This window comes from Prionailurus bengalensis, chromosome D2 (assembly GCF_016509475.1).
Source record: "Prionailurus bengalensis isolate Pbe53 chromosome D2, Fcat_Pben_1.1_paternal_pri, whole genome shotgun sequence".
In the NCBI taxonomy this organism is placed as follows: Eukaryota; Metazoa; Chordata; class Mammalia; order Carnivora; family Felidae; genus Prionailurus; species Prionailurus bengalensis.
In genome coordinates this window covers 64,335,690-64,351,163 of record NC_057351.1, presented here as the reverse complement: position 1 = coordinate 64,351,163, position 15,474 = coordinate 64,335,690, and the positions used below count along the sequence as shown (strand labels likewise).

General features: G+C 40.3%; 1 protein-coding gene across 5 annotated transcripts in view; it reads left to right on the top strand.

The window, feature by feature from the left end:
- The window catches only part of SORCS1 (sortilin related VPS10 domain containing receptor 1), a 518,222-nt gene that overhangs the window by 365,162 nt on the left and 137,586 nt on the right, over positions 1-15,474 (top strand). For all 5 annotated transcript variants that reach the window (XM_043597466.1, XM_043597465.1, XM_043597464.1 and 2 more), the window contains exon 6: positions 11,398-11,462. In XM_043597466.1, coding sequence (XP_043453401.1) covers positions 11,398-11,462 — 65 coding nt within the window. The remainder of the gene's footprint in view (positions 1-11,397; positions 11,463-15,474) is intronic.

Sequence of the window (15,474 nt, the reverse complement as noted above, 5' to 3'; positions counted from 1 at the left end):
TCTCCTTTCCTGCCCCTTTCTTCCTCCTTATCAAGTCTTCACCCTTCCATCCAGGCCTCTTTTGCTCCTTGCCTGCTCGTCCCCCCTCCTCTTTCATGGCTTCTCCTTTCTGCTCCTCTCCCTCCCCTGTATTTTAACTTCTCCCTGCTTCCTCTCTTTTCTTTCTGTCACACTGAGATGTTTTTGACTCTAACTTTAGAATTTTCACCCAGAGTGGATTATTAATTTAAAAAAATCAAAATGTATGTTTGATGCTTTCCATCATCACATTCGTTTCCTCGGCCAGGCAGTTAATACGAGTTCAAAGGCACATTGGCACTGGCCTTCAAAGTATTTTCACGGGGTATCATCGCTGTGTTTGCCCAGTTCCAAATCCCTGGACACCTTGTAATCAGAACTCCAGAAATTCTTTGTAAATAAGCAGAGTACTGGAGAGAGTAGCTGCCTTGTGACACCCCAGGAATGTGTGCCCCTGCTGTGATGAATCTGATTTCTTCCTGTGTGTAACTGGATTCTGTCCTTGCTTCCCTCCATGCTTTACTGACTGGGTTACTTTCCCTTCTCCACTGAGGGACTTGTGAGATAGCCTTCTGGGGTACTTTTTCTGCAGTGTCAATATCCAGCAGTGTTTTTGTTTCATAACGGGTTCAAAAAATAAAGCAGAGCTATGAGAATGGTTAAACCAGCCTTAGGTAGGGGGCGGGGACCTACCGGTCCAGTGTAGAAACTAACATTATGTTTCTCAGAAGGATCAGAACTTATTGTCATTTTTCAAGTAACTGCAGAGAAGCCACGTAGGGGACCTGATATTTGCGGATCTAAGCTAGACTTGATTTCCAGGCTAGTTTCAGATTCTAGGATATGGAACCCACACAAATATGCCTAGGTCCACACTACCCTAATGCCTATTAAACATGTTTTAGTCCGTTGGGGTTGCTATAACAAAATGCCACAGACTGGATAGCTTATAAACAACAGAAGTTGCTCTCTCACAGTTCTGGGGGCTGGGAGTCTGAGATCAGGATGCCAGTGATATGGGGGTCTGATGAAGGCCCTCTTGAGTGGGTTACAGGTGGTTGGTTACCTCCTTGCTGTGTTCTCATATGGTAGAATGAGCAAGGGGGCCCTCTCTGGTCTCTGTTATATGGGCACATATCACCTACCCAAGGCCTCACATCCTAATACCATCTCCTGGAAGTTAGGCTTCAACATAAATTTGGGGTGAGGGGGACACAAACATTCAAGCCATAGCAGCACATAACCCTCGCAGGATGTCACATGGTCTGAAGTTTTCTCATCATCTCTCCTTACCTTTTTGGTGTAAGACACATACATTATCTTTTATGTTAATACTATCTTTGCTGAGATACTAAGGAGTAAAAAGAAAATGAATTGTTTTTCATGAGAAGGACCGTTGGAGTAAGTTAAGAACCTGGGTTAGTAGTTTCAATCTTGACACTGTCTGAGTGATGTGGCCTTGGACAAGGTATTTGCTCTCTTGAAGTCTTGGTGTCCTCAATTGTGACATATGGTGTTTGAATTAGTTAACCTGTAACAGACTTTTCATCTCAAGACGATCCCTTAATTTATACTGTTGACGAGAGTGATAGCTTCACCTACTCTTTCTTTAACTCTTCAGAACAGTTTTTTTTAATGAAATCTTGTTGCTAACATTCTTTTTTACAGATGATACATAGAACTGTAGAAAAATTAGAAATCCTAAGTTCCTATCTGATTGTGTCATTTATTAACTCTATGCCCTCAGGCAAGTAAATTGCGTTCAGAGCTGCCACTGCCTTTCTCATCATTATTTTTCCTCAGTTTGTGTCATGTGTGAATTTTGTAGACACACAATAGGTATTCTCATCCGAGTTGTTGACAGTTGATGAGCAGGAAGCCAACAAGGGCACAGCCTTGCAAGTCCTGTGTGGTATCGATTCTGCGCTTAACAGATGGACACCAGCCATTGATCAACACCGTATAACAGTGGTGTTTTTGATGTAGTTAAAGCTTCGTATAGTTTGTATATATTTTTCCTACATAACTCTCTAGAAAGGTTGTTATCACCACCTGATAGATATTTCTGTTTATTTATACCTTCCCTGCCTTCTGCATTGAAATGGAACATCGTGAAGTACAGTGATTATCCTGTTTAATTTCACTACTAAACCCTTAACACATTAGAACTTCCTCTGGCACATGGTCCCATATCCAGTAAATATTTGTTGAATTCATTCATTCATTCATTCATTCATTCATTCATTCATTGAAAAACTTAATTGAGAATCACCTGTCTGCCCCTCTGAGGTTTAAATACTAAGGATAATCCAGTAATCCTTAATCTAGACCAATAGTCTCCATGGTGATTTACTCGCAGCAGCATCCCAGAGATGTAAAAGATGATTCATTCAGATGTAGGGAGAAGATACTGCATTTCCTGGGTATTTTGCTCCTGTTTTACTTCCTATTTTGTGTATATTTTCTAGAGTTAAAGTGTAAGCATCTTAGTGCATTTCCTCATCTTACAACTAACAAATCATTGTATATTGGCATGTGCTCATTTTTGTTTTCCTTCCTTGGTATGATCAAACAAAAACTGTGAAGTTTGCTATTGTTGGACTTCTCTTCTAGAATATAATTTCTCTGAGCCAAATTGTATCCAGCAACAAAATGCTCAGGTTTCACTTCCTTTACACTTACTTGTTCTTCTCTCTAAAGTCCTTTGCCCTTAATAGAAATGGAAAGAAAGGGGAAGTGGTGAAGTTCTGTCCTCTCCTTGTCTTCTCTTAATATGGCCCCTCTAGTCTCAAGCTGGACATTAACACCTTCCTCCTCTCACTTAGAATTTAAGACCAACACACACACACGCGCACACACACACACACACACACACCCTTGTGTCTTTAGTGGTGCGTCCTGCCACTGCTCTTCCATGGCATTACCTTCCAAGCACTCTTAGTAAGTTGGTGGCAGAAGTGCAAGTGCTCTGGGGTTCAAGAAAATTCCAGGTCTCCTCTGCATCCTAACCTCACTCATTGCTTCTCTCAATCCCTTTGTGACTTGCACACATCGATTATGTTTCCTCATAGACTTTGTTTTCCAGACTGAATAAACATTCTTACTGTTAATAATAGTACAGGTTTATTATTATTAATTATAAGAATAGTGCATAAATACATATTCCTTGTAAAAAATTAAACTACTGATAGGAACAATGATCTCTTTGACTGTCACCCCCAATTCTAAAACCTCTCTCAGAGATGACTACTGTGATAAATTTTGTCTGTGTATTTCCAGTGTTTTTTTTTCCTTTATTATACATTTCTGTTTCAGGTCAATCAGTAGACAATAGGTAGACAAATTGGGTATTTTCATTTAATAAGTTGCAATAAAGTAGAGATCTATGTCATTAATTTTATGATGTGGCATGGAACAGTCTCTAAGATGTATTAGAGTAAAATTTACAAGTTGCTAAAAGTACATAGAGTATGATAGCACTACAGTTTAAAAAGATTTTAAAAAGGGGGTGCTGGGTGGGTCAGTCGGTTAAGCATCCGACTTCAGCTCAGGTCATGATCTCACAGTTTGTGAGTTCTAGCCCCGCGTCGGGCTCTGTGCTGACAGCCCGGAGTCTGGAACCTGCGTCCAATTCTGTGTCTCCTTCTTTCTCTGCCCCTCCTCTGCTCACTCTCTCTCTCGAAAATAAACATGAAAAAAATTAAAACCAATAAAAAGATAAAAATAAACTTTATTAAAGAAATATTTTGAGCTACTCCTTTACCTCAATCCCAAACTGTTGGATCATTTAAAATATACTTCTCTGTATCTCATTGGCTCACTGACTTCTGTTTGGGGACCCCACTGACCATGTAGTCATCTTCCCTGGTGCCTCTCTAGATCCCCTCATCTGTATTCAGGAAACAACAAAGGTAAGGAGAGGGGCCCAAACAATGGGAAGTGAGAAAGTGGGAAATTAATCAATGGTTTTAGAAGCAACACCATTAAATGAGAGAAAGGGAAAGTAGAGGGAGGGGGAGCATTGTGGCAAGATGGATTTTCCTGACCAATTTAGATCTGGTTGTTTCAATGTCTAGAGAGACATAGTGCTAGTTGCTCAGTATTGCTTTCTGTGTTCAGCTTTGTTTCTACCATGCACTTTGTTTAACAAACATCCTCATCCCCCTACTGCCTTCCTGAGCTTTATGTATCTCTTAACTGAGTCAGATACCCTCTCCATTCCTCACTTTGCTTCTGTAAACACATACACAAGCACATGCACACACACACATTTGTTGCAGATATCACATAACTCAATGGTTGGGCTTCCAGTTGCGGGGAGTAAGGATGGCAAAATGCAGAATTTGATGGGGCTAAGGATGTTGGCCATGTTGATTCACAGTAGCCATTATGCATTTAAAAAACTAAGCACTTATTTTTGTCTGTCTTTCTATTTATTTGTTATTTGTAGCAACTATATTTGGTTTTGGGAAATGAGTGTGACAGTGTGGAGGACAGAAGAAAGCAAGCAAGCATGTTTCTTAGGATTCAGAGAGAGGCTAAAATGGCACGTTTAGGACGCTTTTTATTTACTTTTTCCTAGCCCATTTTCTCCAGAGGGGCAGGAGGTGAGACCTCAGGATAAGCTGCTTTGTTCTAGAATAAAAGTTATCGCATTAGCCAGGACTCTCCTGATGACCTTTGTCTTGAGAGCAAGCTGTGAGGGTAGCAGAAGAGGGAACCCTTGGCTACAGAAGAGGAAGTCAGGGGATCCAGCCACTAATACCTGCCAGCAATTTGTTTCTTCTCCCTGAAAGGTAGAATCACTTGCTTCTATGGGCTTTGTTGATGGAGAGAGCCTGTGGGAACATGAATGCTCTTGCAAAACAAAAAGAAGACAGAGGTTTCCAACTCCCCAGCCTCTGTTACTCTGCAGATCCCTATTCCTTCCTCCTTATGCCATTAACTGCAATTCTAAATCTGAATAAATAGGTGCTATCCCATCATGGTGTTTATTTTTTAATACTTGCTCTGCGGTTACCCATATCAGGACATTTGTGGCTCTGCAGCATTTATTGAGCACTATATTAAACTGGTATAAACTCAGACAAAATGCCAAGCGAGTGATAAACTAGTGACATTTCTGAGTTTCTTTGTAGAAAATGTCTGCAAAGGCTGCATTTGGCTGATTGCATTTCAGAAGGCTGACGTTGCACTATATCAGGGACTGATTGTTTTATTTGCATTCTTGGCTTTAGTTACCCTTAGATTTTTACTCAAAAATGATTTCTGCATGTGAACACCACTTTAAGATACTAGAAGCATAGGTGTGAGAGGCTGGCTTTGTCTTGTTTTCAACAACAGAGCTGGATCTAGCATGGCCTGAGGGCCTTCACCTTATACTTTGCCTGCACGGGGAGACCCACACATAGATAAACTGGGATGGAAGTTCTTCTTTTTAGCTATTTACAGCCTTGCCCACTTAACTCACTTCATCGGCATCGCATGGCTTTTAGGATCGACTAAAAAGCACAGGGTGCTTCATGAATGGACCCCTGGCGAACTTGATTTTACTTCCTACATCTCTACTCTGCAAACGGATCTGTTTACTTGCTAGTAGATGCCTGCATGGGCCATTCTCTCTGACCCTGGGCCTTTTTATCTGCTATTATCTCTAAAAAGAATGTTCTTCCACCTCTTCTGTCCATTGATCATATTACTGCATATTCTTGAAGATTTAATTCATTTACTCTACAGAGTTCTCAGACCTTCCTTCTTCCACAGGTTCCCATCTGCAAGTAAAAGGTCACTCCTCTTACGTCCTTAGCTAGCACCCTGAATATCTTGTTACATGGGGTGACTCTCTCCTCTTTAGCTCTAAAGCTCTTGAGAACAGGGAATTTTTAGCCCTTATTCTTAGAATGTTTCACTAAATAAAAAATGGATTTTATTTGTTCATATAGTTGATCTCTGAGCTGTTGACTCTTTTTTTTTGTCTATTGATATATGATGATAAATAATTTTAATAAATAATTTTTGCTAATGGGGTACCCATGAAATCTCAAGAAACTTTTATTACCAACATTAGTTTTAATTTTCAGATGGATGTTTACATTCCCCACCTACTTCCCAAAATAAGAAAGGGGGAAAAAAAGTGAAGAATTCAGCTGCATTTCAGAGCCCTTGCTATGTACAAGGAAGCTGCTAAGTGCTTTAAGATATATATTCTAGGAAAACCTATTTTAGCCTCATTTTATCAATAAAAATAGTAAAAGTACAGAGACATTAAGTAACTTGCTAAATTTCGTATATACGAGTATATCGATAGGGGTATCTGGAATCTCCGTCAGCTAAGCGTCTGACTTTGGCTCAGGTCATGATCTCACAGTTCACAGGTTCAGGCCCCAGGTTGGGCTGTGTGCTAACAGCACAGAGCCTGCAGCCTGCTTCTGATTCTGTGTCTCCCACTCTCTCTGCCTGTCCCCTGCTCGCACTCTCTCTCTTTCTTAAAAAGAAACATTAAAAAAATAATAAATGGGGGCGCCTGGGTGGCGCAGTCGGTTAAGCGTCCGACTTCAGCCAGGTCACGATCTCATGGTCCGTGAGTTCAAGCCCCGCGTCGGGCTCTGGGCTGATGGCTCAGAGCCTGGAGCCTGTTTCCGATTCTGTGTCTCCCTCTCTCTCTGCCCCTCCCCCGTTCATGCTCTGTCTCTCTCTGTCCCAAAAATAAATAAACGTTGAAAAAAAAAATTTAAAAAAAATAATAAATAAATAAATAAATAAATAAATAAATAAATTGATAAATGTTTGCATGTTGGTTTATACTTCTGCTTTTCTAAAAGCTCTCAGTAAACATTTATTGACTATACATGGCATGCATGGTACCTGGCATGGAAATACAGAAAGGTTTGAGTTTGTGGGTTAATAAGGATAGACAGTGAAGTCACCAGTTGAAGCATAGGCTAATTTATACTATGCCAAAGTATGTGCATCGTTCTGGAAGTTTCTGGAAGGGCAACCAACTTAGCATAGGTGGCATCTTCACTGGAAAGTCTATTTTCAACTTCATGTATCTGCTGCTGAGCCTATAAAAGTGCACAGACTATAAGAGTTAAGAAGGTCTGGGGTGCATATATGTTTTAGAATTAGTGGGTTTTTTTTCCTTAGGGTAAATACCCAGTAATGGAACACTAGATCATATGATAATTCTATTTTTAATTTTTTGTGGAAACTTCATTCTGTTTTCTATAGCGGCTGCACCAATCTGGATTCTCCCAACAGTGCACAATGGTTCTTTTTTTTTTCCACACCCTTGCCAACACTTGATTATTTCTTATGTTTTTTTTCAATTATTTTAAACATGCTGATAGTTGTAAAGTTTACTGCATCATTATGTATAATAGCCAAGATATGGAAGCAACACAAGTGTCCATTGATAGATGAATGGGTAAATATGTGGTATATGTGTACTGTGGAATATTACTCAGCCCTAAAAAAAGAAAGAAATGAAATCTTGCCACTTGCAACAACATGGGTGGGTCTAGAGAGTATTATGCTAAATTAAATGTCAGTCAGAGAAAGACAGATACCATATGATTTCACTCATGTATAGAATTTAAGAAACAAATGAACAGCAACAAAAAAAGAAACAAACAAAAAATACTATTAAATGCAGAGAACAAACTGCTGTTTGCCAGAGGCAGGTGGGTGGGGTAATGGGTAAAATAGATAAAGAAGATTAAGAGTACACTTACCTTGATGAGCACTGAGCAATGTATATGACTGTTGAAATATTATATTCAAACTAAATATGTGTGTGTGTGTGTGTGTGTGTGTGTGTGTGTGTGTGTGTATTTTTAAGAGTTAAGGGGCACCTGGGTAGCTCAGTTAGTTAAGTGTCTGACTCTTGATTTTGGCTCAGGTCAGGATCTCACAGTTCATGATCTCATAGTTCACTGATGGCACAGAGCCTGCTTGGGATTCTCTCTCTCTCCCTCTCTCTCTCTCTCTTTCTCTCTCTCTCTGCCCCTCCCCCACTCATGCTTGCTCTCTCCCTCTCTCGCTGTCTCTCTGACTCTCTGAAAATAAATAAGCATTTTTAAAAATCTTTAAAAATAAAAATTAATTAAAAACAGAGTTAAGGCAGAAGAAGAATAAGAGGGAATCCCAGACAGAGACCCCCCCCATACATGCAAAGGCATGAAGTTTCCCCGCCCTTCTGTGAAATTCATTTCAAGAAGGGAATTCATTTTCCCAAATATATATATATAGAGAGAGAGAGACAATATAAAGATTTATTAGATACAGCCGCTTATTGCCTCTTTGTATAATTAAAGGATCCTGGATCAAACATTTTTATCTCACATTTCCAGAGAGGTTCTTTTTGAGCCCCAGAACTGAACAACCCAGTATATCAGGTATTACAGCAGATATTGACCAGTGTGAAAATGTTGTCTATATTACTTACTGAGGAAACATTCTTCTCTATGCTCTAGTGAATGCAGAGAGCTCAGTGATAAAGAAAACAGAAGACCTGCCTCGTGAGAGCTCAATGAAGTAAGAGAGGCATTTATATAAAGAGATCTAGCAAACCATTATGAACCATGACAGGTTATGTACAGGGTGATCTGGAAGCATAAAACAAGGGTGTCCAGCCCTTTATGCCTAATACCAGAAGTCATACTTACTATCATGATGGATAGTGATACTTGAAGCCATTGTTGAGATCTCACTCTGAAAAGGAAATCATCAAGGGAATATTTTAGGTTAAATTTTATGTTTATGCGGTTTCTGATTTGTTACTATTTTTGAGACTTATTGAGGTATAATTGACAAATAAAATTAAAATCTATTTAAAGTATACAGTGTGATGATTTGAGAAACATATACAGTGTAAAAGGATTTCCACAGAGTTAACATATCTATCACCTCATATATTTACCCTTCTTTCTTTTCCTCCCCTTCCCCTTTCTCCTTTCTCCTTTCTCCTTTCCTTTCCTTTCCTTTCCTTTCCTTTCCTTTCCTTTCCTTTCCTTTCCTTTCTTTTATTCTCTTTTCTTCTTTGTGAGAACATTTAAGTTCCACTCTCAACAAATTTCACTTATATAATACAGTGTCATGGACTGTAGTCATATACATTACATCCTCAAACTTTATTCATCTTATAACTGAAACTTGGTATCCTTTTACCATCTCTGTCTCCCCCACAACCCCTGGCAACCCCCCATTATTATTATTGCCACCATTATTAAGCACAGTAATTGGTCTTACTATACACAAATAAGCATCAAACCCCACAGTTACAAGTAAAATGTATAAGTGTGCTAGGCAACAGTGCTTTGTGGTCAACTGCAGTGATGTGCTTGTGCAAGGTGTCTGGTCAGTGACAGGACCATTAAAACCAGCACGTCTGCAGACATTTAGCCTTGTTTGGCTTCAGCTTTCGAGAATGTACCGGGGCCACAAAGTAAAAGCAGCAATAATTCTTTATAATCTGTGACTGCAGATCTGGAGGTACTCCTAGACTCCCAGGAAAAGGAGCGAGCCTATCAGCAAATAAAAGTTGTTGGAAACATTGCAGTTTGACTTTAAAGTTTTATTTTCTTGTTGCAGTTGTTTTCCTACAGGTAGGGAAAAAAACAGGCAGGGTAAGAGGAGCTGGTTAGCCACAGGAGACTTTGCGGAAACAAATGATTCTGTTTTGTCCCTGTCTCTTTCTGTGAATTGATAAGAGGCGACCCATCACTTGACACAACAGCTCCTGCCTTTAGATGTGGTATAAAAGATCTTAAAAGAAAACTGCTATTATCGATTTGGGGCTATGAGCACATGGAAAGTTGCAACTGGATGCAGGGTAATTATTTCGTCTCCCGTTGACATTCACCATTAGCCGAGCAGATAGGTCTGCATGCTAGCTTTCACAATGTATTTCTGGGATGCCAGCCTTCTCCTGGGAATAAGAAGAGCTAGTCACGTCAAGGAAGGAACTCAGGGCGGCAGGCAAGGTGGGAGGTGAGCAGCGTGCAGCTGCCTGCTAATAATTTGCAAAAACTCAGCAGTTAACTGCTGAGATTTCTAGTTGGAAGGTTTTTAGGGAGCTTGTTCTTTTTCAGCCTCAGGACTGTGGCCTTGTCAGAAGAGGTCACCTGTGGATCCCGTCAGCCCTTCAGTGTGGGAAGTAGAGAGCCACCGTCCCTAGATGAGCTCTAGCATTTAACTGAAATGATGGTCAGGATGTCACCGTCTGCCCATATTCAGATTGCACTGATGGGAAGCGTCCAAGTGTGTGTCCCCTGTCTCTTTGGGGGAAATCGTAAAACCCTTATGAGGACATTTCTGCTTCTGGAGAGAAGAAAGCAGGGTTTAATGTTGTGAGCATAGACTCTGAATTTCAGACCATGTATCAATCAGAGAAGACTTACTGACAGTGATAATAGGGCCGTTAGGAAACTCCTTTTCTTAAGAAGAAGAGAGACTAAGCTAGCTATGCTTCAGAGTCTTTGAGCTGAGAAAATGAGTTCAAATAAGAAAGAGCTCTGGGAATGCCCTTAGGACAGTGATTAATTTACTTATTTCAAAGAGCTCACATACTGTTATATCCTCCCTCCCTTTCTCCCTCCCTCCTCTCATTTCCTTCCTTCTTTCATTCAACTTTTGACTATCTGTTATAGCTCAGGTAACAGAATAATTATTTTCTATTTAGTATGGCTCACTGCAAGATTACACTAAATAATATACGCCTCCAAGGCACTTTAAATAGACTTTTATTTTACTTTTTATTTTATTTTACTTACACATATGGTTTCAGGCACCCTTCCTAAAGTGAGGTACATCTGCATTTTCCTCTCACCCTGGTTCAATATACAGAGAATGGTCGCTCTGTACCATACGGGCCACTGCATCGGTTCAATCACATGGTTTGTTCCCAGTTCACAGGACAGTAGGACGTAGTTTTGCTCATTTCAAATGAAAAAATTAATTAGATCACTCAGCAATGTAAATCACCATTCAAATGACCCAACTAAAGCAAGCAGCTTACTTGGCATCTGCCTGATAAGTCTTGAAAGTTTAATATACTGTCAGTGAGATTGTCACTAGCTGAGCCCACAGGAAGACACATATGCCATGTGTAGGACTTATTTGCAAGTCTGAGCTAATAACATACAGCATCTTTGCCAGAGTTAAGCCCGGCCTTCGTCAAATAAAGGTTTCATTATAGTTTTTATTTGAAGTGGGAATTTCACTGTCAGGTTGTATAAATAAACATACTAGACATATTCCAAGGCTTGTGGTGTTTAAATCCTATGGACGTTAATAGTCTGTGGGCTCAGCTGAGTTTCTCGAAGACACATATGAAGTCATTCATGTTGGTGTTCCTTTTCCTCTTTCTCCATGTTTTAGGTCTGTGATGGGATCAAACAAGGAACCAGATCTTGTGCATCTCGAGGCCAGAACTATAGATGGTCGTAAGTAATTCAACTCCTCCATGATGTTATCAACCTACCATGAGCCGAGTCTATGTTTTAGGGAAATCACAGTGGCAAGAATCCAAGTCCTTCATAATCCAGAATTGTCTTAATCACTTCCGGCGTCTCTCACCCAATCAAGGTGTTTTTCTTTCCCGGTTATGGGAAAGTTCCCCAGTATCTTACTTCTGAAGTTTTTGTAGTTATTGTCATTATTATGTTATTGCTGCTGTTTTGTTTTCGTTTGTTTTTCCAGTTTCCTTATTTTATCAGATACCACCTAGGCAATATTTCAATGTTTTGTCTGGGAAGTCACAAAGCACTTGGAAATGACAGGGACAAGAGAACCATTCTGTGTGTCCCTCATCATAAACAGGTTGAAGGACACATCAATCGAGTTTGTTTGCTGGCGTATTGGTAATGTTTAGCAACCCAGTTAGGCCGGCTGCAAGGAGGGACTATGCTTTGTGTAGAGACTGGGGCTTTGAGTACATGAAACCAAAAAAGAAAATTGCAGTCCAGGATCCACACCCATATCTCAACGACTCAAAAGTTCACTCACTAGTTATGAAAAATTAATAACTTGAAAAAGCTGCTTAAGGTCTTTATGCCTCAGCTTCTTCATCTGTAAATGAAATAAGTTAATAATAATGATTCTTGGGGCACCTGGGTGGCTTAGTTGGTTAAGTGTCTAACTTCGGCTCAGGCCGTGATCTCATGGTTGGTTTGAGCCCCGCATAGGCCTCTGTGCTGACAGCATAGAGCCTGGAGCACGCTTCAGATTCTGTGTCTCCCTCTCTCTCTGTCCCTCCCCCGCTCACACACTCTCTCTCTCTCCTTCAAAAATAAATAAACATTAAAAAAATATTTAAAAAATAATAACAATTCTTGTACTAGCTAACATTCACTGAGCACGTACCCTGTACCAGGAACTATGCTAATCACTGCATATATTTTATCACAGGTAATCCCCACAAGAACTTGTAGGTTATTATCCTAATTTTACAGACGAGGAAACCAAGGCATAGCTGGTTTAAGTAATATATTTAAACAGCAATAACCTAAGTTTCCTCTCCCTTCTTTGGTCCAGAGGATCTCCAGAAGGTCTAAGGAGTGGAGGAGTACCACCAGGCCTACGATAGGGCACCACAGGTTAAAGGGATCAAAGAAGGAGAAAAGAAGAAGAAGAACAGGTGAAGTAAGAAAGGATGGGGGGAAGAAAGAAGCCAGTCTCAAGTAGAGAGAAGAAAAGGCAAACTGATATCCGCAGTTACTGCAGAGCAATGAGGTTGCCCAGCCCAGGGCCAGAGGGTGATGATCTAAGTATTGAGACCTACCCCTCGCAATTCAAAAACTTCATCATCACTGTCTCCTTTACCTGTCCACTTGCCCTTAGCTCATCTGAACACAAAAGCAGAAGGTAGCTGTACTTCACTAGCTTACAGCTAAAAGAAGCGGGTCACCCCTGCACTCCAGACTCTCCAGAAACCACACCTACTTCATTACTGTGCACACAGCATGAGCTTTTTCATCTCCAGCGGTTCCACTTCCCCTTTGGGGAATCAATATATTCCTTGGCAGAGTCAGCGGGGGCACAGTTCAGGGTCCAAGCTATCACCTTCCTCCTTTATAAATTCAGGCAGGACTGCCACATGTAATGTGTCCAGCACGATGCCTGACACAGAATGAACTCAGCAGTTTAGAGCTTTCTTCCTATCTCTTCAGTGGGCTCTCTCTGGTCACGACCCCCGCCCCCCCCTCCCCCATTGCTGTAGAACTGATTAGGTTGTCTTGGATGGCAAGGTCCAGTTTTTACTACACAAGAGCCAGAATAATCTTTCCCTCAGGTAGAATGATTCAGGACACCTGACCTTGACCTACAGTTCCAGTGTAATCTGGTACCTGCCCATTCCCTTAGCTCGTCTCCCTGTGTCTTCTCTTCACTCCTTGTCTGCAGGCCTGTGGGCTTGCTGTGAGTTCTTGGAATGTGCAGGGTCCTATGTGTCACCACAAGGCTCTGAGGCCTGCTGGTTCCTCTGCTTGGAATATCTACTTCCCTTCTGCCTTCCCTGACCCATTCGTTGTAATTAATCAGTAGGGATGTTTCAGATGTAAATATTTCTTTTTTATTTTAACTTTTTAGTTTGAAATAATTTTAGGCTCACATAAAAGTTGTAAAAACTAGTACAGAGAGTTGCCCTGCACCTTGCACCTGGCTTCCCTCAAAGATGAGCACCAGTGTAACCACAGAATAATATCAAAACTTCCAGTCTAAACCAGTGTCTTATTTTATTTGCTTTCGTTCAAAACTCTTCTTTGTCTTTATTGTGCTCATCTCAGCTTGACGTTACTCAATCTATTTACATTCCTTTTCCATGATTATTTGATTACAGTATCTTTCCTTTACCAGTCTTGACGTTCTAGGAGTGAAGGGGCCGTGTGTATCTTTGTTCAATATTGTGTCTTCAGCACATGCCTCAGTGTCAACATGTAGATAGAGCTTAATACATATTTGTTGAATGAATGAATACACACAGTTGACCCATTGTCAGGGTTACCAAGTCACTTACTAAGTTGTCGGAAAATTTTAGGGCATTGCATCTCAAGCTTGGACATAACCTGACCCAACTAGGGATCTTGTTAAAACGTGGATTCTGATTCAATACGGGCCCAAAAGACTGCATTCCTAATAAGCTCCCAGGCGAAGCCAATGCTGCTGGTCAGTGAAACATGTTTAGAGTAACAAAGTCCCATAACGAAAACCTAATGAAAGAGCTTTAGGGTCTGTCTCCCATGACTGCACCTCTTGTTTAGAAAGCCACAGATAGAATTGGTAACATCCCAGATTGCTTTAATTTTCAAGCTTTTGGGGATAATACTGCTTCTGGCTTGTGGCATCTAATGCACATAACCCCCTATCCTGAAAACAATAAGGCTGTCACTTTCCCTGATCTGCATGTTTTCTTTCACCCAACATTATTCCTATGCTCCCTGTAGCCATGAAGGTTGATAACGCCAGGCTGTCATCTCAGGCTCAGCTTTCACATGGCATGAAATAGATCAGTTCTAATTTTATTTATTTTATTTTACTTTTTTTTTGCAAAGGCAGCATCTTCAGAAACTACCCAAGAGTGAAAATTCAATAAAGGGATTTAATTTGAAAAGTTATCCCTGTCAAAACAAAACAGGAAAAAAGAAATTACCTACCAATTGAAATAAAGGATCTAAGCATAATGCCTGACCTGACTGGGTATAAAAAAATGAGATTTTCTCAATATCATATTCAGTCTCAGTCTCTCTCTCTCTCTCTCTCTCTCTCTCTCTCTCTCTCTCTCTCTTCCCCCCACCCCTTTTGCACTCTCTCTCTCTCTTCCTCTTCCTCAAGTTACCTACTTCAGGTCAAAGAAACAGAGTAGGAAAGACCACAGAGAGATCAGAGTAGTAAGGTATTATTAACAAATATAGTGGAGAGTGTATTTATTTTTTATTTATTTATTTATTTTTATGGAGAGTATATTTATTAAACTCAGGTTCCAGGCTGGTCAGTGGCTCTAGAAATTCCAATGTCTGATGTTACCTCTCTCCCTATTCTCTGATGGAGATCCTTCTTGTTTTTCTGTGCCTTCAAGGTTATTTAGGACACAATTTAAGTATGTGGAACCCATTGTTTATATTCCAGGTCATGCGTCTTGTAGGCTATATACCAAATCAATACGATATTTTTTTACTTTGAATAAGTACTTTCTTTCTGATGTTAATGGATTCAGGAATTTTGTAGTTTTGACACAGGAAAAATCCTATACTAGCTTATGTGTCTCCTCCCCACAGGGAGGCTTACAAATACTTATCTGGGCTTGATATTCAAAGTTTGGTTTTAGTCTCATTTCAAATTTCCCTAGGTTACATTTTATAATTTATTTCTGTTTCAACCGAAGTCTCCACAGTTGAGGACAAGTAAGCTCTGGAAAGCATTTGCTCTGTTATGGTCTATGACTAGCATAGACATTTCTGC